The sequence below is a fragment of the Fusarium redolens genome (genome assembly GCF_020744475.1).
Source record: "Fusarium redolens strain MPI-CAGE-AT-0023 chromosome Unknown BKA55scaffold_16, whole genome shotgun sequence".
In the NCBI taxonomy this organism is placed as follows: domain Eukaryota; kingdom Fungi; phylum Ascomycota; class Sordariomycetes; order Hypocreales; family Nectriaceae; genus Fusarium; species Fusarium redolens.
This window is the reverse complement of record NW_025763679.1, coordinates 366563-390399: the sequence shown is the minus strand read 5'-3', so window position 1 is coordinate 390399 and position 23837 is coordinate 366563. Positions and strand designations below refer to the sequence as shown.

At 47.9% G+C, this 23837-nt stretch overlaps 9 protein-coding genes and 1 non-coding gene across 10 annotated transcripts; 3 read left to right on the top strand and 7 right to left on the bottom strand.

Moving 5' to 3' along the window:
* Positions 1–280: 280 nt before the first annotated feature.
* Positions 281–1524, bottom strand: BKA55DRAFT_578636 (uncharacterized protein). The gene is made up of 2 exons (XM_046193743.1): positions 1370–1524; positions 281–1320 (listed from the first exon to the last, which is right to left on the bottom strand). The coding sequence occupies exons 1-2, from the start codon at positions 1407–1409 to the stop codon at positions 521–523; spliced, it is 840 nt and encodes a 279-aa protein (XP_046044977.1). The 5' UTR covers positions 1410–1524; the 3' UTR covers positions 281–520.
* A 1055-nt stretch (positions 1525–2579) lies between these two features.
* BKA55DRAFT_694469 (uncharacterized protein) lies at positions 2580–8175 on the bottom strand (the record flags this gene model as incomplete). Its single annotated transcript, XM_046200039.1, has 6 exons — positions 2580–4017; positions 4072–4991; positions 5068–7587; positions 7635–7700; positions 7758–7980; positions 8039–8175. 6 exons carry the CDS (start codon positions 8173–8175, stop codon positions 2580–2582), a joined length of 5304 nt encoding a protein of 1767 aa, XP_046044976.1.
* A 538-nt stretch (positions 8176–8713) lies between these two features.
* On the top strand, positions 8714–9998 carry BKA55DRAFT_578631 (uncharacterized protein). Its single transcript, XM_046193742.1, has one exon. It carries the CDS (start codon positions 8824–8826, stop codon positions 9808–9810), a length of 987 nt encoding a protein of 328 aa, XP_046044975.1. The 5' UTR covers positions 8714–8823; the 3' UTR covers positions 9811–9998.
* A 2998-nt stretch (positions 9999–12996) lies between these two features.
* On the bottom strand, positions 12997–13068 carry BKA55DRAFT_t245. The gene has a single exon. It is a non-coding gene; the product is annotated as a tRNA-Arg (tRNA).
* An 890-nt stretch (positions 13069–13958) lies between these two features.
* Positions 13959–14933, bottom strand: BKA55DRAFT_521685 (uncharacterized protein; the record flags this gene model as incomplete). The annotated part of the gene is made up of 2 exons (XM_046188530.1): positions 13959–14690; positions 14802–14933. 2 exons carry the CDS (start codon positions 14931–14933, stop codon positions 13959–13961), a joined length of 864 nt encoding a protein of 287 aa, XP_046044974.1.
* Positions 14934–15768: 835 nt separating this feature from the next.
* BKA55DRAFT_543488 (chaperonin 10-like protein) lies at positions 15769–16851 on the top strand (the record flags this gene model as incomplete). The annotated part of the gene is made up of 1 exon (XM_046190605.1): positions 15769–16851. The coding sequence occupies one exon, from the start codon at positions 15769–15771 to the stop codon at positions 16849–16851; it is 1083 nt and encodes a 360-aa protein (XP_046044973.1).
* Positions 16852–17211: 360 nt separating this feature from the next.
* Positions 17212–19733, top strand: BKA55DRAFT_694464 (uncharacterized protein; the record flags this gene model as incomplete). Its single annotated transcript, XM_046200038.1, has 4 exons — positions 17212–17832; positions 18995–19236; positions 19305–19485; positions 19686–19733. The coding sequence occupies 4 exons, from the start codon at positions 17212–17214 to the stop codon at positions 19731–19733; spliced, it is 1092 nt and encodes a 363-aa protein (XP_046044972.1).
* A 74-nt stretch (positions 19734–19807) lies between these two features.
* BKA55DRAFT_578622 (GPR1/FUN34/yaaH family-domain-containing protein) lies at positions 19808–21196 on the bottom strand. Its single transcript, XM_046193741.1, has 5 exons — positions 20732–21196; positions 20478–20673; positions 20306–20416; positions 20210–20255; positions 19808–20161 (listed from the first exon to the last, which is right to left on the bottom strand). Exons 1-5 carry the CDS (start codon positions 20813–20815, stop codon positions 19906–19908), a joined length of 693 nt encoding a protein of 230 aa, XP_046044971.1. The 5' UTR covers positions 20816–21196; the 3' UTR covers positions 19808–19905.
* Positions 21197–21331: 135 nt separating this feature from the next.
* On the bottom strand, positions 21332–23274 carry BKA55DRAFT_679134 (uncharacterized protein; the record flags this gene model as incomplete). Its single annotated transcript, XM_046198161.1, has 6 exons — positions 23097–23274; positions 22811–23046; positions 22660–22761; positions 22277–22601; positions 21584–22228; positions 21332–21348 (listed from the first exon to the last, which is right to left on the bottom strand). Exons 1-6 carry the CDS (start codon positions 23251–23253, stop codon positions 21332–21334), a joined length of 1482 nt encoding a protein of 493 aa, XP_046044970.1. The 5' UTR covers positions 23254–23274.
* A 70-nt stretch (positions 23275–23344) lies between these two features.
* Positions 23345–23836, bottom strand: BKA55DRAFT_578621 (uncharacterized protein). The gene is made up of 2 exons (XM_046193740.1): positions 23615–23836; positions 23345–23540 (listed from the first exon to the last, which is right to left on the bottom strand). Exons 1-2 carry the CDS (start codon positions 23660–23662, stop codon positions 23367–23369), a joined length of 222 nt encoding a protein of 73 aa, XP_046044969.1. The 5' UTR covers positions 23663–23836; the 3' UTR covers positions 23345–23366.
* Between the last annotated feature and the right edge of the window lies 1 nt (position 23837).

The following is a 23837-nucleotide window of genomic DNA, read 5'->3' as shown; positions in this document are numbered from 1 at the left end:
TAGACAGTCAAAAATTCCACGGCATGTCTACACGACCTTCAATCGCACATTTCTGCAATTTCTTGGACAGCATTGTGATCAAGTTGAGAACCCGTCTCGCTTCTACAAACTGCGAACCTCTAGGCACCCCCGAGTTTTTCTTCTGTCACTGGCCCCTGTCTTCAGGTGCGCCATCTTCCCCAAGCTATTGGCATTAGTTCCCCGGCCGGCCTTCGCAACACATGCAGGAACAGGAAAACGTCGGAGACCTTATGATGATCCTTATCAAGCAATAAGAAATGTCAAATGAGTCTAACCAGAGTTAAAAAAAAAATTCATCGCTACTCTATCGCTGTGACTATCGCTAATGAGACCACAATTTAAGGCTGAAATGCATCCAGGTTATTCGCCCCGATCTGAACTCCTTGCATTCTTGGTACCGTATCAGAAATTCCTCAGGATGCGAGGGAGGACAAAAAGTGTCTGATCTCTGAGACCTCACCAATCATGACTCCCTCGGACGTCTCCCGTTAGACATGATTTAAGCATGTATCGGGATCGCGCGATGCTCAAATCGTGAGAAGGAAGATTCCGATCTTATCGTGTTTCGGGCAGCGCCCACATCCCGGGCTTGTGACTGTCTCCAGTACAGGGCCATGGGAAATGGACGATCCGCCTGCGTCCAGAACCCCTCCCCACTAACTGCGCGCCGACGATATTCGCGTGCCCCCTGAATTAACCCCTCCACGTCTTTTCGCTCCGTCGTGCGCTTGTCCCATTTTAATCTCAGCGCGTTGAAGTCGTCGCTGACCAATATTGGTGCTCTGACTGTTCCCTCTGAGGATTGCGATGAAGATAACAGGAGTTTGTATGTCTCAAGCGTGAGGAATGGGCTGTAGACAAGTGTCTCCTCGTCCATCATTCGTCCAGCCTCACCCAGATTCGCAATTGATGGTGTTTTTAGTACAGATATATCGAGACTCTGGAGAAAGGTCTCGTCGGCAGCTGTGAATGTTGGGTCTTGTGCGTAAATTCTCAATTTGCTGTTATCGCTCGTTGATAACGTTAGATGAGATGCGATCGCCATCAGCACAACCAACTGTTTGATGCGTCGTTGTTGGTCCTTAGTGTCCAACAAGCTGCCCAGGCCCAGCGAAACAATCTTGGTAATGCGCGGTCGGTTTTTTGTTCGCAGCATATCTTCAATTGCCTTAGCTAGGGCGGATTGGTTGTAAATTTCCATGGCATCTTCATATAGTCTGTATAATTGTTGGAGTTGTTTGCCAGATGATCCGTTGCCTTTTCTTGAAGTTTGTGACTTTTTGCTGGGCGTGTAATGATCTGCACCTGTTAACAGTCTGGACCCAGGGCCCTTGGTTGAGAGGCTCACCATCGCCATCGGCAACCTGCATCTTCTTGGAGTGTCGCATCTTTACTGAAGCACTGATTGAAATATCTTGTGTTTGTTGGACTAGAATTTTGACGTTTTAGACAATTCAAGAGATGATCCTGGCTCTTTGGAAGTGGTCGATGCTTGTTTATTGTACTCAAACTGAGGGTAAGACTGCTTCTATTTAACATGACCACCGCGCATTTATCTTCTGATATATCCATCCGCGACATGCCTATTCTGTATCTTCTATTGCGTGCTCGGTGTTCGGTCTCTTGCTGCGCATGTCAGCAAGGCCTTTGTAATCCTCTCGGACAACGATGCCGTCCGCATAAGCAGTTGACAGCAGTAAGCCCAATTTCTAAGCTAACGGCCGCTAATCTATTTTCGGATCAACGTTACAAATCGAACAAGATGACAAAAGCTTCAATGACGACAAATCTGGGCTTGAGCTGGATCTATTACATGAGGTATCCGGAAGTAAACTAGAAGAAAATCTGGTCGTATCAAATTCATTGATTCTCTTCACATATATCCATCAATAATTCCCGCTGTTTGAGATGGTAGATTCAGCAGTGTCTCTGTCTGTCGCACGGAGCGGACGATAAATTATCCACGATAACAGATCAGTAATACGGCTACCGGCTCTCATCTGCAGCATCAATCATGGCTATTCGGCAAGTGACTCACTTTCAATCATGAAGATATCATTCCTATAATCTCTTTTCGTATTAAATGTGACTCACGCGATAAAGTCGACTTCAATCCTTCGAGCCATTGCAGATTGCGCAACTCGGACACTTTGAAGTCCGACGTTTCACTCGAATCTGAACCAATCTTGGCGTCTTCCCTCACTCGCTTCCCCAAGAGCTCGCATTCAATTCCCCGGTAATACTATTTCTTACAACTACAGGGCCGACTTCCACACTGGGATCCTTCTCGTCTTCCATCTTTTCTAAACGGTTTAATGAGTTTGGGAATGCCAAAAGAGCTGATAACACGAGCCCTGTTGAACCAGAGGTGGTAGATACCCTACTAACAGACTGTAGTGTGAAAGACAGAGGTAGATGTTAGTGTCGCATCAGCACAAATCTTCACACTACGGGCGATTAAACTCTTCAGAAGAGCAATAGCAAGGGAAGTTCCACTGCAATGTTCTAGCAACTAACCATACATCGTTTCCCAGCAGTTCAATCTCTATACATTGTTTCTAGCTAAACCGGTTATCCGCCCATGGAACCTTCATACCCATAAATGACGATCGCGACGACTTTCTCACCGGCTCTTGATTCGGCTGCCCATAGTTCGCAGGTCCAGGCGGCGCATAGGGCACGAAGCCAGGCTCAGGCGTAGTCTGACTCGGCGGCGTGTAAGTCTCCGGAGGCGACAGCGAAGCAAGATTCTCTGGCGGAGGAGTCTGTTGCTGCATCGGCTGATACGCCTGGAATGCGTTCGCCAACGATCCAGGAGGGGTCGAGTGTCGCACATTCTCTCCAGCTCCGCCAGGCTGGTATGGTCTGTACATGGGAGTCTTAGCACCCGTGATGGGTTTCCTTCTGATAGGTCCTTTTGACTGTTCGTTTGTTGGGGTGATCAGCTCAGACTGACGTTTGTACAGTGGGTTTGGACTAAAGTCGAGGATATCCTGAGCAGGACTATATAAGTCTGCGACGGAGTTGAAAGAAGGGCCCGATGGCGTGATAGATGGTCTCGTTATGGGTGAAGCGATACGGTGACTCGGAATATCATCCACCACGATCTTCTCAGAAGCAAAGCTAACGGACGGCCCAGCTCCCTGAGTTTGAGCCTCAGGCGATGTTGGTTCATATATTGAACTTCTCCTGCTCTCCTCGTGCACCGGTTTGGGGTCATCGTAGTCGAGTTCCTGCTTCTTGTTCTGCACGCCTCGAATCACCGCAGTGATGGAAGCATCGCCAGAAACCATCGCGACCCGGATTGCCTCCATGATGACTGAGATATGGTTGGACAGGATCTTCACGCACTCATCTCTGCCTTCCCCAAGGGCTTTCTGCAATGCATTGAGACCTTGCTTGTTCCTGATCAAAACATCTGCGCCACGATCAAGCAGGAACTGAACAGACTCATGATCACCACCCCAGGCTGTGACGATAAGCGCTGTGTCTCCTTCGTTATCAGCATAGTTAATGTCTGCACCAGCATCCAATAACAGGCTAATCGAGTCTCGCGGAAGATAAATCGCCGCGTATGTCAGAGGAGTCGAGTTATACTCTCCTCCAACGACAGTCACATCTGCTTTGGCTTCCAAAAGCTTCTTGAAGATGGCTTCTTCACCCTTGCTTGCCGCAGCGATGATGGGATGAGTAAACTCGCCTCCTCCAAGGTTAGGATCAGCGCCATGCTCGAGCAGGATATCGACAATATCTCCTCTGCCGGACTCAACGGCCGCTTGCAAAGCGGTACACTTGGGCATGTGGGTATTGGTCGTGGTTGCGTTGACGTTAGCACCACGCTCCAAGAGAAGGTTGACAACATCGACATGACCTTGGTCTGCAGCAGTTTGGAGGGCCCATCCGTCAGCGGAGTTGATGTCGGCACCAGAGTCGAGAAGCAGCTTGATCATCTCGATGGTGCCGTCAAAGGCAGCTGCTGTTAAGGCATTCCCGTATCTTTGTTCTGCGGTTAGCTCATTGTGCGTCTCAACTATCTCACTAAAGACTTACTCTTCACCAGTTGCATTCGCGTTAGCTCCATATCTCAGTAGCAACTCCACAGTTCTCTGGTTCTCAAAGTCCGTAGCTTCATACAAGGACTCATCCAGCGCCTCAGGTGAGATATTGCCCTGGGAATACTCCCACATGGCTTCCAAGATACGAATCTCGTCATCGCCGTCTTCTCCCTGTGCGGTCTGCAGGAAGGTTTTGTCACAGTTCAAGTCGGGGCAGTGATCGAGGATCAATGAGACGATCGCCCAGTGATTTTCGAAAGATGCTCCATCAAGGGCATCCTGTTTGAACTGCTGACTGTGCTCAAAGTCATGGAACAGCCGCGAGAAAGCTTCGAATCGACCGTATTCTGCTGCTTTGACGAGGGCGATGCCGAACTCTTCTGGAGGTAGTTTGTCAGAGTATTCCTTGATGAGAAACTCGAACACTGCAAGGTCAGCTCTCATAGCTGCTAGAGCCAAAGGTGATGTGATAACCTCCTCCTCTTCATCATCCGAGTCAGAGTCGGAATCTGAACCTGACTCTGAACTTTCGCCCTTATCACTCTCCTCATCCGCATCACTGGCTTTGGCTTCCTCGTCTTTATCCTCTCCCTCACCATTCTCAGCCTCAGCCGCATCATCTTCATCATCCTCGTCCTGGGTGACGAGCGAGACATTATGAGTTACCAGAAGCTTCACGGCGTCAGTGTTTCCAGACTGAATAGCCGCACAAATTACACCTCCGTAAGCACCACAGCTAGCATTGGGGTTCGCTCCCCGTTGCAGTAGCTTACTCATAACCTTGACGTTTCCTTCAGCTGCTGCTCTGTGCAAAGGAGTGATAAGATTGCCCTTGATGCCTTCGTCGATGTTGGCACCTCTGTCAAGAAGCTCCTCGGCAATTTCATCATGCCCGAAAGCGGCTGCGTAATGGAGCTATATCATGTCAGCTCGTGCCCTTTACAGCTCAAAATCTCATCGGATCATGTTTCTAATGAATGCCCTCACTTACCGGAGTATTGTAGTCAGTATCCATCGCGAACTTATCGTCATCGTAGCCATGATCCATCAAAGCAGCAACTAGATCTCGAAATCCGATCGAAGCAGCAACATGAAGTCCAGTTAGCTTCTCTCGAGAATAATAAGCAAAAGAGCTAGTAAGTCGATTGTGTTCAGTCAACCAGCGGCGTCGAATGGTGGAATCCGTCTGCCAGAACTTTTCCTCAAGGCTCAGTGCCTCTGCGATATCAGCAGTCGCTTGGCTGGCGTGAGGCAGCCAATGTGTAACTGCATAGGCCAGAGCTATGTCTTTGAGGTATGGAGCTTCGGGATCTTCATCAATCTCATCATCTCCATCTTCCTCATCGTTTGACTCTTCCGAGGCAACGGAGGCGTTGTCGTTCTGAGATTCATCGTCATGATGTGATGCATTGTCGGATTCTTCTTCAGCCTCTTTCTCGGTGACTTCCTGATCGTTTCCTGCTGCTTCGCCAGAGTTTGCTTTCCCTGAGGCAACACTCTCCCCATCGTCTGGGCTTGCTTCTATAGTACCAGCAACCTCGCCCATCGCTCCGTCTATTTGATGAGGGACATCAGAAAGCGGGAAGTCGAAGATCTCTAGGATGTGACTGAACGCACGGAAACCCAAAATACCATGCTGTAGCTTGATGTCTTCGCTGGTGAGACCAAGCAACATGTGTGCATGTTCAAGAAGATGGGTCTTGACCACCGGCTCGGTGAAGCACACGGTCTTCTCTTGGAGGGCGTTGTCCTTCAGTACGATCAAGGGTCTACACTTCTGAATCAGATCATGCAGCTCTGACACTTCGGCTGGTGAAGAGTCTAGACCAGCAAGAAGACCAAGCTCAGCCTCGGTTGGATCTTGATAAGTAAGGACCAAAACACGAAGCATTTCCTTGATCTCCCCAGCCTTGCTTCGGTTGTTATCAAACACTTGCTTCCATGCAGAACTGAGCAAATCATCTAATTCTTGTGGAATGACTTCGAGAAGACGGCGGACTTGGAGGTCGTTTTGATGCTGAGGAAGCTCCTCGAGGTGATCACAGGTGATGTCAATCCACTGCGTGTTTTGAGCTCGCTTACCGATAACACTGCTAGCAAAGTATGCAAGAGCTCTGCTATACTTCTTATGCTCGATCAGCTCCAAAACCTTGTTCTGTGCGTGTCTACGGAGCTCGAGCTGGACTTGGTCTCCATATTTCGCGTCCTCAAGATCAACTAGTCGGACAGTATCCCTTCTCAAGGCCCGATCAATGTCCCAAGATTGGCCACTGGTGAACATCCATCGAACCAGTGGACGTCTCCCGGTACCGTCATGTTCAACTTCCGAGCTGAGCAGGGTCAAGAGAGTGTTTGTAGACACGGCGTCTTGTGCGAGGGTTTCGATATTGTTGATGACAAAGTATACCCTGGCCCCAACAAATACATCGTCTGCTAGAATATCCTGAAGAACCTGCCATAAATTCTCGACTGTCAAAAGAGGCTGCGTTTCTCGACCTTTCTTCTTAAGCAGAAACTTGGCGTGCGTGGCCAGAAGCCCTTGCTTCTCAATAAGTTGGCGTACAAGAGCCTTCAACAAACTCTCGGCTGAACCATAATCTGGCGTCTTGTCGCAGAAGAAGTAAGAAAGATAGTTCCGCGATGAGCCTGTGTATGGTTCATCTGTAATTTCCTCTTCGTAAACCTCCTCGTCCTTGGTCAACTCTTCAATCTTTTCGATAGCCGATAAGGCAGCGCTTGTTTTGCCACGACCATCACGACCACGGACCCAAAGACAATCCTCTTTCTTGACAAGCGAAGTATCTTCGCCCTCATTAGGTTTGGCCAACCAGCCCAGAAACTCTGGTTCTTTTGAGAACCATGGGGAAGTGGTTGTATTCTGAGCAATGCTTTCCCTTTTGCTTTGCACTGGTGCACCTTCTAGAGTTCGTAATGCAAGGTTCACTGTCGCTGGATCGGTGCGTCGTGTTGCATTGTGTCGATTCTTGACTCGTAGATGTGAACCGTTGATAAGTCGTTTCAAAGGCCCTCGGACTAGTGTGTATCGTTCATCCTTGGAGCTATCAAACTTGACCAAATCTCGATGATTCGCAGCTAAGCCCATCGTCTCCATCACACCATCCAAAATCGAGGAATCTCTTGTGACAAACTCTGCATACTTCTTGGGCATCGGAATGCTAAGCGCCGATAAGAACTGAGGCATGCCAGAGAGATCCTTGATTGTCGTAGGGTGTTCTTCATAGAAACCACATAGCTCGATTTTGGGGTTTGTCTTGATTACTAGTCTGACAAACTCCTTCCGAAGCTCGGCCAAGCTTTCGTCGTCTGGTCTCATCAGCTCAAGGAGTTTAGAAGCTGTTGCATGGCCAAGCTTCTCTCCAACTGAGGAAAGCATGCATGCCAAAGAAGCTGCCTCAGCGCCCTTGAACGGTGTCCCGAAGAATGCGCAACCGGCTATGTCTTCGAACATGTTTGGGAAGAGATCTTGTCTCGTTGCAGCAATGCAAATGGCCTGGTTATATCAGAACAAGTCGACAACGTAAGAGCAATGATTCTTACCTTGGCAATGACAAGTCCGCCCATACTGTGACCAATAAATGTGATTGGCCGAGGAAAGGCCATATTCTGAATTCCTTGTTAGACCAAGCTCTTTGACTCATGCAGATAAACGATGCAACCTACCTCTCTGTTCATCTTCAATCCTTCGAGCAGAGTCTGGGCCAGATTACCGAGAAACTGCTTCACCTTGATGGAACCAGTCCATGAGGATTCACTGTGATACAGAAGAATTCTAGCATTTGGAAAGTCGCGAGCTATACCCTCCTCACTAGCCCAATTAAAATCGCTCGTAGTCGATTTGAAGCTCAGCAAAGGATGAGCTCCCAGACCCGGCACAAAAACAATACTGTTGGCGTTTTGGTGAGTCAATTACTTCGATAACCATGTCTTGAGTCGATGCTTACTCCATGTCCGTCTTTCTTGTCGAGTCTGGCTCGGGATAGAGCTGCTTAATCCCCTGCTCAACATTCTCATAACCCTTCTTCTGCTTAGGAGCAGCCCCAGGAGGGCCGCGTCGCGTTGCTGTTCGACGAAGCGACATCTTGGCCGATTAACTCAAAATAGTCTTCGAACGTACGTTGGTGTTGATCTGACAACGTTCACGTCTCCTAATTCTCGTCTTACGGGGGAGTAGTGGCCACTACAGCTCCCGTTTCATTCTTGGCCCCCACATCTTGGCTTACTGGGGGTCTATGTCAGCATCTGCTGAGCTTTTTAGTCCGCGTTATGCGCTTAACATTCGTTCTCCAGAGTAAGCACTTACACAGCCGATGCCTCGTTAGTGTCTCATCGATCGTACATGGTGCCACTGCCCGGTCTGGTTGCTCCTTTGGGCTGAGACGCATGGTGCGCCTAATAAAAGAAATTGGACTGTCAGCACGGCGCAGCGGGCTGTCCCCTTTTCCCGAGGTGCAATCCGTGGGCGCATTGTGATCTATTGCATGCAAGTGAATGGGGATAGCGCTTCTTAGAGCCCAATCATGGATGGTCTTATCGGCCTTAAGAGCAGGGTTTGCTTACCAGCCTTATGACCCTTGCTTGGTAATGGGTCAGCTTTAATTTCCACTCTTTTCTTTTCTGTTTACGCGAGCTTTCGAACAAACTCGCCGTCGTTGGGGCACTCGCTCTATTTATGCTCTTCGATAGACTTAAATATCTTACGCCGAATTGCTGAATCTTATATCTCACTATGGCTAGCCCACCGCCGCCATTTACGGTCCGCGTCTTACAGAAGGACTTTCTCAGCGACGGCTTGGAGTCCAAGGATGAGTTTAATAGCCTTCTCCCTGCCAGCAACCGCTTCAACGATGACATCGTCGTTCCTACATCAGACCCCAACTTCCTAGAGCGGGAATTATCGGTTTCGCGCCTCAATGACGTGCAAGAATGGCTCTGGGCTTGCGGTCGCCCAATGCCGCCTCGGCCACTTCATCACCAACGACTCATCTCACGGGAGATCGTTATCAGCGAGCTCTCTGAGCTGCACATGATCTGGTGGAGAAATCGCATTTTCCTCAAGCCTATACCGGCTTATCTACTTGATCCCGACTTCTGGGTCAGCAACATCAGCGACACGGCGCATCTTGAAGTGACCGAGGGGAACATTGATGCCTCGGCACGGGGTTTTCTTTTCTCGTACGCTGCGCTCATCGCATACAAAAGTGACTTTCGCATCGCAAAGGAGCATGGATTACTGCCTGAGGAAGTGACATGGGAGGGCTGGAAGGCATTGACTGCCCAGGTTCTCGAGAGCCACCGCTACGATCGTGTCAATCCGCGCTACTGGTACGGAGAACTGCGATTGAGTAGACTCAACAAAGTCTACGCGCTTCGAAAAGGATATCTACTACGCGGTTACTCCCGAGTCGCGTCGCACACGGTCTATGGCGATCTCATTCGCGACAATTTCTCGGTGCTGGCTGCTGTTCTCGGTTACGTCGTGATAGCGCTCACGGCAATGCAAGTTGGATTGGGTGTTGATCGGTTGGTTGAGAATCAGGCGTTCCAGGATGTAAGTTACGGATTGACGGTTTTTACATTAATCGTGCCGCTCATAGGAGCGCTCTTCATTTTCTTGTTTGTGTTTGTCATGATTGTCAGCAATTGGAGGGTCACCAAGGCGTTTGAGAGTCGGCGCCTGAAGAAGATGAAGGTAAAACTCTTACGGAAGAAGTAGGCAGACGAACAGGCGAATCTAATATTATTATTATTAATAAATTGCAAGAGCATGCAGAAACTTCCTGGATGATATACGGCTGGCAAAAAGAGAAACTACCCTCTGTTGAGACAAAAGGTTTGATTGTCTCTAACCTCTCATATCAAGTTTCCATTTATCTCCTGAAAGATTGCTTGTTATGGGATGCCACAGAACTACTCGGGTAGGGTCTAGAGACCGACCCCCCGTGCTTTCCTTTCCACCGTAGGTGCCCGTGCGTCAAGCACGGGGGGTAGGCTGACTAGGGAAAGGGGCGGGTGACTGGGGAATAAATTAGATACCTCATTTTTGTATGTAGCCCCACCAAAAAAATAAGTCACTCCTTTAGTTGAATTGTCCCTCTTTACTGCACTGATGATGCCCGCGATATGTCATTACCCCTCACAAACATCGCAACGAAATCACCACTCAACGTCCTCAACACCAACAAGGTAATTACTTTATTCAGTCATGATAATTGCAATTTCTATTCAATTGAGACGATGGATACATCAATCAAAAGCCCTGAACCGGCTCTTACTGCAGTACAAAAATATATCAATTCTGACACCGGAAACCCTAATGTCTTGCGATATACAGCTCATAACCTTGAGACGCGTACTGTCGCGGCTGTCGAGCTTCTAAGGGAAGGATATTACTCCTCAGCTGTTAAAGCTGCTAAGGCATGGAGGGTACCATATAAAAGGTTGCTTTCTCGACAAAAAGGAAAACATCCTGTCTCTCAAAATGGCGGCAACTTCACGCTTTTTTCGCCGGAAGAAGAGAAGGCGATCCTCGCTTGGTGCTGGCGCCGCGTCACTCAGGGACATCATATACAGATGCGTACTCTTCGACAGTATGCTAATTCAATTCTAAAAGCAACTGACCGACTTCCAACGGCTTCTAGATACTGGGCAAGACGTTTTCTAAGAAGATATTCCTCTATTCTTCATAGAAAGAAGAGTTCAACCATCGCAGTGCAAAGAAAGGCGATGGCAGACCGAGCCAACGTCGAAGAGTGGTTTCGCAAGTGGCATGATTACGCGGAAAAAGGCATAGATTACGAGGATGTGTGGAACATCGATGAGACAGGCTTCCAGATCGGTTATCTTAAAAATGGGATGTTCCTGTGGACTTTTGGGGAAATCGACAAGCCTATCTTGACTGATGCACACGAGACAATAAGCGTCACGATCATTGAGTCTATATCAGCAAAAGGACGGGTTATTCCATCGTTTATCATCATGCCGGGCGTACAGCTGCCGTCTCGGTGGGTTGACAACCGCCTTGAACCGGGCACAACGATCGTTACAACACCAAACGGCTATATCGATGATATCTCCGCGCTAGAATTCTTCGACCACTTTGAACGGCTTTCCCGGACTTCTTTGAGTCCGGGAAAAAGAACACTATTACTAGACGGTTGTGAGAATCATTTTACCAAAGAGCTTTTCCAAAAAGCCCAAGATGCAGGCGTGGTGTTGTTCCCTTTCCCGCCTCACTTGACACATATCCTTCAACCGCTAGATGTAGGGCTATTCTGTGTATACAAGCATTGGCATCAGGAAATCCTTCTTCGTGAGATTGCAGATGGCGCTACAGACTTCAATAAAGCTGACTTTTTGTTCCATTTACAGGAGGTACGCGCCCGTACTACTAAGAGAAGCACTATCATCTCATCTTGGCAAAAGACCGGCATCTATCCCTTCGATCCTGAGGTTGTACTAGCCCGTATGATAAATCCCTTATCATCACTATCTTTGGAGGTAGCTGAAGAGTCGTTACCCGGCTATATCTCACGAGGGTCCTCTTCCACCCACAGCAGCGATAGCAACTCCGAAATGAGTGAGGAAGACGGCGTTACGCCGCCTCATGAGATACACCATTCGAATCGTCACGACCAGGAGATTCGATTGATGTCAACGCCACCCCCGTGCGTCAACTGGATCGAAATGAACACGCCGGAGCTCAAGTTACGGCAGATCCGTCAGTACGAGGAATATGTGGCCCTCAGGATCGAATGCTCAATAACCTCGGGCACGCCTCTGACTCCCTCAGTGTCACATGTCAATGAGAAGCTGCAGAAAGCACATACAACTCTCGCAGTCAATGGGATTACTGCGACTCAGGAAATGCGCCGTCTCAAGGAGAAGAACCTTAGAAGGTCTGCCCGGGATCAGGGGACCACCATACTGGCAAATTACGGGCCAATTACTATATATGATGCCAGACTTCGCGTCGCAAAGGATCAGCACAACCGGCTGGCCGGTCAGGCGGCCGAGGAAGCTCGTATGCACACTAAAGAAGTTAGGGTTGAAGTCGGGTATTTACGACGATGGATTGCAGCGGTCAGGAAGATGCTCAGGGCTTCTTTAAAGGATCTACGGGTTGCTGATCTATACAGCAGCCAGCCGACTTATTCTCAGAAAAGGAAGCTATTCACAGCGGCCGAATTTTATATAAAAAAACAACACCAAGATTGTATACGGTCGACGGCGGTGATAGGGTCAAGATACCGGCTTCACCGCGAGCTTCTGGCTAAAAGCAAAGATTCCAAGGTGAAAGCGACTAATGCAAAGAAATCAGAAAGTCGGGAAGCCCCTAGAGTATTTATCTTTCACTGGAATCCCCAATTCCTTCTTCCATTTGACTATGACTTCAATATCGTGAAGGAGGCGTTGGAATTTATTGTCAGTGACGAGGAAAAACGCCGCTCTAATCGGAAGAAGATGTCGTTGGAAGCTGACGGCTTAGAAATCGTTGAAGATGATGAGGAAATGGATGAAGATGATGAATATGATGATGATAATGAAGAAATAGTCATTGGGGATACTATTGAAGTCAGTTAGGGCGAGTTCGTTATCCCAAAGGATGAAGAAAATACCGAATAGTCGTGATGGTTGCTTGGTGTTTTGGCAATATGCATTTTTGGTGGGGGTTGCAAATGGAGGGGTTGGTCCGGTCACAATCATGTAGTTATCCGTGGCAAAGGAAGTACATCTAATTTGGTGGGGCGCACATATAAAAATGAGGTAGCTTAATTTCCCTAGTCAACCGACCCTTTTCCTAGTCACCGTACCCCCCGTGCCTGACCCTCAGGCTCCACGTGTGGAATGGGTTAGGCTAAGGGGGGCCGGTCTCAAGGCCCTACCCGAGTAGTTGTAAGGATGATCACGCTGGGGATCGAACCCAGAATCTTCTGATTCGTAGTCAGACGCCTTGCCATTGGGCCACGCGACCTGTTTCCTTCATCATGGCCGCTCAAATGAGGAGCTAGATCGCTGCGACATCCAGATTCGCGCATTGAAGCATCCCCTTCGGCACTGCTCAAAGGACAACTCTTTCAACTTGTTGAAAACACTTCAGCAGGCTTCAATAGCGTGAGTTTACAATGGTGTAGCGGTTGCGGTCCCAATGCCAGACCGACAGGCTGCTATATCATTCTAGCAAGACTGTCGTCGTGGACAGATAAAGTCACGCAAGAGCCGACAAGTAGGACGGAAAATATTAAAAGAGTCAAACGCTAAGAATTCGTATTATAATCTTTCAGATCAACATCGTGACCCGGTTTATGAGGGCTGAGAACTAAAATCGCCTTGTTGCTGCTGTATTGTAGGGTAGAAGGTTGATCAAGTGCGGAGCTTTTCCGCGGCCTTCCGCTGTTGGAAACATCTGGCCATCATTGAACAACGGTAGAAGACTATCGTTTGCCACCACAGAACGTCAAATTGCCTTCAGTCTCTCATTGAGTGCACTATTTATTCCGAGGCACTAAAAGACTCGACTTCAGTCAGTTGTTGGCCGTCTCAGAGTCACCAGGCCGTTGTGATGTACTAAATACCCTTATACTAGAAGAAAGTAGCAAACTGAAGCGTGCAGCTACTTCTGAAGTTTGTCTGACCTCTTGTTGAGACGTACTTCGGTTGGCAGAGTTCCAAAGCTAAAGACCCCTCATTGCGGAGCTACGTGTTTTACGAGTTAGAGGCAGAGGCAGAGGCAGAGGTCATGCCCATGGCGGACGGTAATACGACCTTGGCCAGTTCTAGGAAGCTAAGAGCCTATGCCTTCAAGAGGAAGAGGGACTAAAACGAGTGATATAAGGTATTTATCTTATCTTACACGGCTGTACGTCAATACCTCCAAAGCGTATCCTCTTTCGCAGCCTTGATCAACCACTCACGGCAGACATAATCCACCCGTTTCGCATGCATCGGTATCTCAACGGGCGACACATCAAGAAGGCCATCGGGGTCGTGAATGTTTCCATCTTCCGTATCGATGATGGGCGAGCTAAACTCATGGTTGACAATGACGATCTTCAAAGGCCGAGCATAGGTCGAGTCACCTCCAAACTCCGAGTTCCAAAGTTCGCCACCGATAGATTGCTTGATATTCCATTTCTGAAGGCGAAGTAAATAAGGTCTTGTGATCACCAGATGCTCAATGTTTCGATGTCTGGCAACGTTGTACCAAAGTCCCTCGTCACTCAAGTTGATGCTGAAACCAGCGACTTTTCGTAGTTTGGGCCAAATTTGGCTGACGTTGAGCTCACTCCTCCAGAACTCCAATGAAGGCAAGCCGCCCAAGGTAATATATTCTTCAAGGTTGGTCAACGCTTGTAATCCCCGAGAGAAGACTTGATCGATATGCGCGTCAATGCTGTGTTGCATAGCGATTCTGCGAAACGGCAAGTCAATGATCAGTCGGCGGACTGAGCCACCGAGTTCCAGAAATACATCCCGAACCAGTGCACCGGTACGTATCGACTGGATCTCCTCGAGATTGAGTCCCAGATAGATGGACGAGACTGCAGAAAGTGGGATGGTTTTGCATAGAGATGTACGGCTGCCCGCTTCCAAAGTCTTGGAGTAGGTTAGGCAGCGCAAGAATTTCTGGAGTCGAGGTATCGAGTCAAGATGTACACAGTGCTGCCGTAGAAACCTTGTCGCTGGCTCATATGTAGCGCGGCATACCCTGGTCCAGGTGACCAACTGTTGAATTTCTGGGGTTGCAACGTCAATAATCCGATTGGGTTCGCCGGGCGGGACAGACGTTTCAAGGATCTGAAGGACGATCTCGAGAGGGATATAAAGGCTACGCGTCATATTGTAAGAAGTATAAGAGATTTGGGGTGTTTTTGGGGGCTGTGTTTACGTATGTTTGTCTTGTTGAGGCCGAAACGAATATTAAAGAGGCTGTCGTTTGGTCGTTGCCTGCCAGGCTACAATTTAAGCGTCAACAAACAAACACGGCCCCATTCCGAGCGAAAAAAAAAAAAAAAGACCAATTGATCTAGGCACCAGAATTAATTGTGTCGGCTACAACCCGGCCATTGTCTTTGGTACAATTCGTACAGAGATTGACCCAGAGCTGAACAAGTCAGGCTGTTTGCTTGTTGATGTAATGATCAATTGGTTTCAGCGGCACGTGCGAGCGGAGAAAAGATGTGAAACCGGGAGCTAACGGGGCCTCGGAGCGCAACAACAGCCCGCAGTTCACACGATATAACTACTATGTGGATCTCTTTTTTTAATTATTTATTTTATTTTTGGAAACTGAAGTGCCTAGATTACCTATGCTGAGGAAAATTGAGCGCCTGAAAGAAGTTGAGATGTATCAAGTTAATTTTCGGATTTGTAACCGTTCCCTCGAATTGCAGAGGTTCCAGTCTGTCAGGTTTGATGTAACGACAGAGCCTCCAGAACGGACTGTACGCATTGCAGCAGGGCCAATAAGATTTCGATGTATCGATAGCTACAAAAGAAACCCTCACATGTTACAATAGCCGGCGGAGTTGTTGCGGACTTTGATCAAGGCGGGCATGGATGTTCATGCGACAGACTTTATAAGAAGATCTTCTTGAGACCTTTTTTTACTTATTGAATAACTCAACTGAATTAAACCATTCACACCTCTTTCAATAAATAACTCGAAACAATCATGGGCTCTAAACCGCCTACAAGCAGAGCGTTATATGTCGACGAGAACCGCAAAATTGTCGTTCGCGATGTTCCCTTCCCCGAGCCCCAAGATGGAGAACTTCTCATCAAGGTTCTATACTCGGGCACCAATCCCGCCGATACCAAGATCATCGATGCCCTTGGTTTGAAGGACTACATCGTAGGAGCAGACTTCTGTGGCGAAGTCCTTGAGTCTGAAACTCTTGCTTCCACGCCCTTCAAAGAAGGCGACATTGTATCTGGACTGCTCCCTGCAGGCCAGAAGCTGCCATTGCGTTGGGGTGCTCATCAAGGATTTATGACCGTTGTTGCAGATTGGGTTTACAAGGTTCCTGATAACTTGCCGCATCAAGCTGCTGCTGGTCTTCCCACCGTTGGCTTAACAGCAAGCTGTTCTGTTTTTGTTTACCTCGGCCTTCCGCTGCCACCAAGTGTTGCGAAGGGTACGCCTGACGAAGGCGTCCCTGCTCCAGAGGGAACTTTGGTTATTTGGGGCGGTGCGACGAGTGTTGGCATGGCTGCTATACAATTCGCGCGGGCAGCGCGAGTGCCTTCAATCATAGCCATCGCCTCTACCAAGCGACACGAATTTCTTACGAAACTTGGTGCAAATCAATGTTTCGATTACAATGATGCAGATGTAATCGAAAAGGTCAAATCAGCCTTGCAATCAACCAATGGAACAATTTGGGGTCTTGACGCGCTTGGATCTGCCGAGTCGCAAGCCCTACTTAAGAAGGCGGTTCCTAAACAAGATAAAACCGTTCTAGCTTCAGTGCTGCTGGGTGGTGACCCGGACTATGAGGCCGTCATGGGTGCTCGTCACTTTGATATCGAGTTCGAGTTTCCTGGGGGTCAAAAAGTCGTCTGGCCAAAGGACATGGCTGCTGCTGATCGACATTGGCGGGGCTTTCGCTGGGCTGTTGAGAATTACGGTGCTGAATACGTGCCGACGCCTGTTAGAGTGTTCGAAGGGTCGGGTGAAGATGCCATCAAGGAGCTGTACAACCTGAAGAACATGAACACTTTTGGCAAGTTGGTACTCAAGCATCCTTTGAAATGATTATCCTATTTAGTCTAGATTACTATTATAAAAATAGACAAATTCCACAGTCAGCCTCGGATCGTCCTCGAAGATGGACGATGATCGCTAAGTGATATCGTTCAGTGGTTGAACGACCTATAAGTTAGCACAAAACACAAGGCGCAGTGGCCATCTTCAGTGGCCATGCTGATCAGCCATGGTGATCAACACCTGAAGCCAATCAAGCCAGCCAGATGGGTGGAATGTGGAGAAACGAAGCCATCTTCCAGGCAGCCGTTTAAACAGAAGCTTTCATAAAAGAATAATCCCTCCCTCTCCCTCAATTCAATCTGCAATGCATCTCAAGTCATTCTCTCATTGCATGCACCAATCACTAAAATGACTGCCAAGCCCTGCCCTTCTTATGAATCTTGGTGGTACTCAGACTCTGCCCGATATGAGTACCTCAAGAGCGACCTCTTCTGGACATTGGCCATCCTCATCATAGCCAATTGCTGGTGGTCAGCCAAGCAGGTCGATTCATTCCCAAATGAGGACGACAACGAAAACGACACTGCCGTCGCCAAATCTAATACTACAACCCAACAGCGGCGCCCCGGCTTCTGGCTCAAGGACCGCATCACATCACGCCTCCGCCAATATCTCGCCCTCTTGGTCTGCACTTCTGCATTCCCTCTCCAGCTCCTCCACGGTTCCTGGGTTATCAAGTCTATGTGGAGAATCTCTCTCGGGCTTTTTAAACGCACATATCCTGATTCCCTCAAACCACGACTGCTGGGCATCGTTCTCTACTCTCCCGTTGCTGCCATCGTATTGTTGGCCTGGGCTGCTGTCGTGGGTGCTGGCGTCTTCATCGTTGCCACGCAGATTCTGCTTTGGATCAAGCTCTGGGAAATGGATCCTAGTGCGCAACCTAGTCTCCCTTCTCCCAAGGATGTTAAGAAAAAGATCGATGGTGATGGAGACTGGGATGAGATCAAGGAGGATGAACAGGAAGGGGTCAAGAAGAATTAGTCTCTGTTGCACAATCTATCTCAGTAATATAGCCCTTCTCGCCCCATCACTGACTTCTCACCTGGCATCGTTGTGAGAGGGGAGAATTTATCCAGATTGACGAAGAATCCAAAGGCTATTACCTTGTCTCGTAACATAAATGGCCCCTGCTAACATGCAAACACGTCTCGTCTCCTTCCAGGTCGCCCAAGAAACGTTTCATGTAAGAATTTATATGAATTTCGATTTTACAAATTGGCCGCCCATCCGAAGTTCAATTGCACTTGAGTAGTTTGCCAAACTTGCTGGGAAGAAGAAGAGTGCCAAAAACCAATTAGTCAATAGGCTAATGTAGTGCCGACTGGATTATGCGATGTAGGGGAGTTCCATATTAGGGGAAGCTGGCTGAGATAAAACACCAATTCAAATGAAACACTGTTCAGAGCTGATCGAAGCTTTAGCAACAAGACATGAATAGGAACAATAGCGCTTACGCGTTACCTTTGTCAGGGAAAGATGTGCGTGGCAGTGCCAGCAGCTGGCTGCCACCGCACGAGAAGTTAGATAGTTCTTATGTTGGGCAAGTTCTTCAACTTGTCACGTGGATCCTTGCAGAAACTCTGACACAGCAACAAAATAAACAAAATCAAATATTTCACAACCCCAATCTCAACTACAATCACATCACATCACAACCCCAGCCGCAAACGCAAACGCAAGAGCAACAGCAACGGAAACCGAATGGACAGAATATAGAGAAGCTCAAGTGCAACAAGACGACTGACTCCGCTTCGTCCTGTTTGATGAATGGAAAGCGGCTTGCGCGTGACTTGTACGCCGCGTAGAGTAGCAGCAACCGGTGTAGCAAGTCATGTTGTCCAGGAGATGGATGCACCTTTGGGCAGCATTGTCGGATAAGGTTCAAAGCGCGGTTACATAACAAAAGTTCGAAAGAGACGCGTCTTGGATTCCTGTCAGACAGCCTTGTACTCCAACAGTCAAAGACTACGTATGTTCCACTGTTGTCTCATGTGACTTGTTTCTAACATCACTAGGCTTGCATTATGATCGGTGAAGCTCACGAGAGAAGATTGCGGGCTGCAGAAACAAGCTGGTTACAACTACCGAGTCGGAATGACTACGCTCTTGACGGCTCCTATCTCGCAAGCCTCTGCACGACAGCGAGCTGGACGTGCTGGACGAACCGAACGAATGCTACCGCCTTTACACCAAGGAGTTCCACGACCATGGAATGAGTGCAAATACGCCACCTGGTATTCGCATGAACGAGGTGTCGGGTGAAATCCTTCGTCTCAAATCACTGGGCTTCGAGGATATCCTTAAGGCCGATGGGATTGATCCACCTCACCCCGAAGCATATTCCCGGGATATTGGCGATCTCAGAGACGTGTGAGGACAACTCTAGCACCGTTATGTGACTACATCAATAGGCCAACATTTGCTAATTATGAAAATAGGGGCTATATCGATGATTATTGTCGTATCATTGCAGGCGGCGAAAAGGCGGTAACTCTTCCAGTTCACTGCATATGGTATAATTGCTTTCGCAAAGCACATGACCTTGACTGTCTCGGTCAATTGATTACCATCGCTGCCCTTATGAGTAGTCAAGATGACATCTTGACCAGGCCTTACCAAGTAAGTTATGCGACAGACCTAGTTCAAGAAAACATCGGACCGGGAATCAAGGTGCCAAGAAGACTAGTCTAAAGGTCCACTAATATACTAAAATTGCCTAAGTTTATGACAATTTACCTGAGTCTTTTCATCACTTAGGATAGAAGTCAGAAGATTTTTTTTTTACCTGCCCCATGATCCTTTCTGACTTTAACATCAAGTCTCTCATCCTCAAGAAGAATATTGAGGGCGATGGAAATTGGAATTGAATCAAGAAGGATGAACAGGAAAATGTCAAGAATATTCAGTCGTTGATGCTCGATCAGAGTCGTTCTATAGGTTTCGGTGGCCTTATCAAACTTGACATCATTCTATTCATAAAACTTTTTGATCACATATATTATTTCTCTCCCAATCCCTATGATATCCCCCTACAAGGAATCACAATTGCTTGCGAGTCTTCTTGAAGAATCTTGACGTATCCCCGCAAGGCAGCTCAAATGGAAGTGCATCCGCACACATAGCGGCAGCACAGCTGTAATATCCCAAAAGACCGGAGACAAAACCAAAGGCACCGGCAGCCTTCATGAGGTTCTTTGCAACCTCGACCTTTCCATCAGCATGGGCGAAGTTGGAGGCCGCGTCAAGGGTGAAGCAGAAGAAGATAGTGGTAAAGATGCCAAAGGAGACAAGATTACTAAAGTTTGTCAGCGCCGTGGAGATCAGAAAATGGCAGAGTCCTTACATAGGAGCTGATCCAAGCATGAAAAACAGTGTCAAGACTGCCCAAACTACATGAAGGTTAGCTGTTGGATCGTTACGAGCACCAATCGAGACCTACTCAGAACGTAGAATCCCAGAGCGTTGTGATACTCGGGCGTCGGCCCGCCATACGACTCAAGAACACCAAGCGATGGGCACAGGATGACGCCGTAACCACCATAGAAAACAGCTAGAGAAGTGATCAGCCTCAGATCACAGCTTCTACGACGAGAATCGTGTCAGTCACTCACCATAGGCGCTCAACGCAGAGTAACCGAAGGTGTTACCGCGGGCCATCTCCCACTGAGCAGAGACAAACATGCAAAGGCCAGCGGCGAAGCAAAGGTTGCCAATGAAGATGGTCTGAGTCTCAACTCCACGGAAGCCCATCATAGACAAAGACAAAGTGAGAAGCGTAGTTGCGAAGGTACCCATGGCCAATGGGGACTATTCAGTCACAATTTGTTAGCTACAGTTTTGGTAGGAAACAGGGCGGTTGACATACAGGATTGCCGATGCGTTGACCCAAGCCCGAAGCCGAAGGGCTCGGTGAGTGAGAGCGGATCTCTTCAATGCTTTTGGCGGCCATGATGTTTTCTGTACAGCTTTTCGATAATTCTCAGGCTTTCGAATTTTATTAAGTCGTCCTAAAAAAAAGATTGAGCCTCAAGACTTGGCATAGCGGCCTTTTATAGATACAGTCTCTCTGCATTCTGCAGAATTTTCTTCCCTTTGCATCTCTCGAGCCGCGTCTCAACATTTAGGTAATAGTTAACCCATCATTACCACCATATTGTTTCCCATATGCAGTGGCGTCGAAGTGCAGGAGTTAAAACTCAGACTTTATTGATTGTGGAGGAAACCGTTAGCTAATAGGTGTGCATCGGCCCGGACTAGTGCCCCGAATTTCCCCGGATCATGGAGCAGTTTTGCGGGGTTGTTGTTTTCATGGGGTAATAGGGTATCACGGGATGTTAAAAAGAACGGAAGAAAATGAAAAGCAAAGACATTGGTGAAATATGAGATTAGGGCTAAGCCGCGACTAGCCCGTTGTTGGTGGCCGACAGTGAAGAATCGAGATCATGTCTCGGCCGGTGGCTCTACCTCACATATCAGTAGACACTAGGAGCATAAAGCAATAAATTTACTATTAAACAGCTTCAAGCTTCTTCACATAAGTAGGAACTCCACCTTAGCCTGCATAAGTCCAAAAACCCCTGTACAAACAGTCCATGCGCCTTGTGAAAGCCTTATTCCAGGAGGCTTCACCAAACATCTCCAAAGCATCAAACAAAGCGATACTTTATATAAGGAATGACATGCTTGATGAACGGAACCTTTGCAGGACCGAACTCACAAGCTAGGACTTGTTGATAGGTATAATCCTTCGAAAAGCCTCCAAGCGAATACGATTTCGTGGCCTCCTTCTTGCACGGCACAGGCATTCGAGCGTTGGTCCAGCGGTTGTAAGAAACACCACCAGAGGCAAATTCAAGCCTCTTCTTCCGAAGGGGTAGCTGAACTAGAATGTCTTCTACCGCTTTGTTGGCCTTGATGAGGTTATCGAGAGGGCCTTTGAGGTCGTTCCTGAAGCTCTTCTGAATGTTGATAAGACCATCGCGGACTTTGCGGCCTGATGCAGTTTTAGACAGCTCAGAGTTTCTGACCCAGTTGACAGATATAATCTGGTTAATGGAAGTAGCGCCAGCTTTTGCGGCGCCCGCGTGGTTGCTGATGAGGTTGAAGGTCCCAGTGAGCTTCTTCAAATCTTCTGCTGCCTGGGGGAGATATTGAGTCACCCTGAAAGCTTTGATAACATCTCGAAGAGAGTTGATATGATATTCATTCATCAAATTTAGATAATAGGTTTCATCCGCTGGGGTTGTGGTGTACTTGATAGCATTCCGAGTAATCTGCGTCATCTTGGGGATGTTCGCAAGTGACTTGCCAGCAGCATTAGGGACACCCTGTAGACTCTTGACTGTCGCGATCGTGCTTGAGTCTATGGAAAGTTAGTTGGCTTTTCAAGTGCCAAGGCGCTATCTCTTACACTTCTTGAACGCGTTCGCTGGGGTCGAGCCCTTGCAGGCATTGTTCTTGCAGACGTTTGCCTTGATTGAGTTGACCTTGGAGGAAACAGTCTTCAGACGTGCTTGAACTTGCTTCGCATATGTCTGAACATCTGTAGTCCTTTTCTTGAGAGTTGCGAATAAGACAGTCCATTTGTTGAGCATTCGGACAAAGTCACTGTCGATGACACTGTCTGCGTTTTCAACGTAACTGGCGAAAAAGGCACGAACTTTTGGTCCATCACATGTCCCTGTATAACAAGACATCACTGCTTTGGCAAGCCTCTTATATGTTGCTACATCAACCTGAAACTTTATTAGTGTCTTCTTAATACACAATATGGTATCTAGTGGGCCGACATACCTCGGGAGCTCGAACGAACGTCCAGCCATTTGTAGCTGCAAGCTGGTTCTTGACCACCGATGCTCTGTCTGTTATTATGGTGTAATCATTGTTGGAAAGGCACTTTGGAAGATTAGTCAATGACGGATAGAAGACCAACAAGTTAACATACAGTTTCATCTTTGTGTATCCAGTCAAGATATGGTCCTGTTATATGCGCATTGATCTGACCATCGAAACTTGGCTTAGCATTTGAACTGGTACCCCAGTAAACGGCATTTGAAAGACAACTGCAGTATGTTTCGGCGTTATTTACGAAGTCGTCACTGCCAAGTGCGTTTCGGACAGCGTCACAGATATTGACTTCTTCAGTCATGATCTTTATATCTGTCTGGGTACCGGTATTGTCTGCATCATAGAGATTAGCCGTGAAAGAGCTGAAAACTGTAGTATCTTACCATAAATGCCTACTGCATCGTAAGGATAGGTAACACTGCTGTCACAGTTGATGACGCCCCAAACATCGCTGCAGGCCTCATCGATATGTTTCTGCTCCGCAGCATTTGTACGAGAGAGAAGGGCACTGATGAGGATGGATAATGAGAAGGTCTTCATTGCAGAACCTTACTTGGTGAGTCTTAATGTACGTATGAAAAGTTATGTGTTAAATACAGGATGTAACAGTGCATTAAATATTCAACAATGGCCGTCGTCTGCAAACTCATGGTTTAACGCCAAGGGCCCAGAACATCGTCGCAGCCAGCCACTTCTAGTGTAATTCGCCTTCTGAAACCTTTCAGCTCTTCAGCCTCACTGCTTTTGTGCGAGTCCTTCCCGGCGGACATTTCCATACTGCGCATTACCAGCCCGTTTCTGGCCGCCGGATGTAGCATAGTAAGGCCCTGAGACAAAGACAATTGATGTTAGGGCTGAAGTTGCAGAGCGTTGGTAACTCGTAAATGGCTTAGCAGCATACCGTCTTCTGTGAGGCTGAAGCCTTAATTTTATGGTTATTGAACGCCATGGATTTAGCTGTACAGTTACTCGTTCATTTGTGAGGAACGCAAGCCACAGAGATTCTGCCCTGAAAGACCGGCCTTGGCAGGCTGATTGCAGATCTAGATTGTTAACCAATGTTACTTTTCCGCACGGGTGTCTTATTGTTCTGTTTGCAGACAAGTCTCGCCAATTGGTTGGTA

What these genes read in the sequence shown, in the direction of transcription:
- BKA55DRAFT_578631 (XM_046193742.1), top strand. Translation starts at nt 8,824, where the DNA reads ATGGCTAGCCCACCGCCGCCATTTACGGTCCGCGTCTTACAGAAGGAC.
- BKA55DRAFT_578636 (XM_046193743.1), bottom strand. Translation starts at nt 1,409, where the DNA reads ATGCGACACTCCAAGAAGATGCAGGTTGCCGATGGCGATG. An exon ending in GCAGGTTGCCGATGGCGATG is followed by an intron (nt 1,321 to 1,369) that starts GTGAGCCTCTCA and finishes TAACAGGTGCAG; the next exon opens with ATCATTACACGCCCAGCAAA.
- BKA55DRAFT_578622 (XM_046193741.1), bottom strand. Translation starts at nt 20,815, where the DNA reads ATGGCCGCCAAAAGCATTGAAGAGATCCGCTCTCACTCACCGAGCCCT. An exon ending in CTCTGCGTTGAGCGCCTATG is followed by an intron (nt 20,417 to 20,477) that starts GTGAGTGACTGA and finishes TCACTTCTCTAG; the next exon opens with CTGTTTTCTATGGTGGTTAC. An exon ending in ATGCTTGGATCAGCTCCTAT is followed by an intron (nt 20,162 to 20,209) that starts GTAAGGACTCTG and finishes GACAAACTTTAG; the next exon opens with TAATCTTGTCTCCTTTGGCA.
- BKA55DRAFT_578621 (XM_046193740.1), bottom strand. Translation starts at nt 23,662, where the DNA reads ATGGCGTTCAATAACCATAAAATTAAGGCTTCAGCCTCACAGAAGACG. An exon ending in CTTCAGCCTCACAGAAGACG is followed by an intron (nt 23,541 to 23,614) that starts GTATGCTGCTAA and finishes TCTTTGTCTCAG; the next exon opens with GGCCTTACTATGCTACATCC.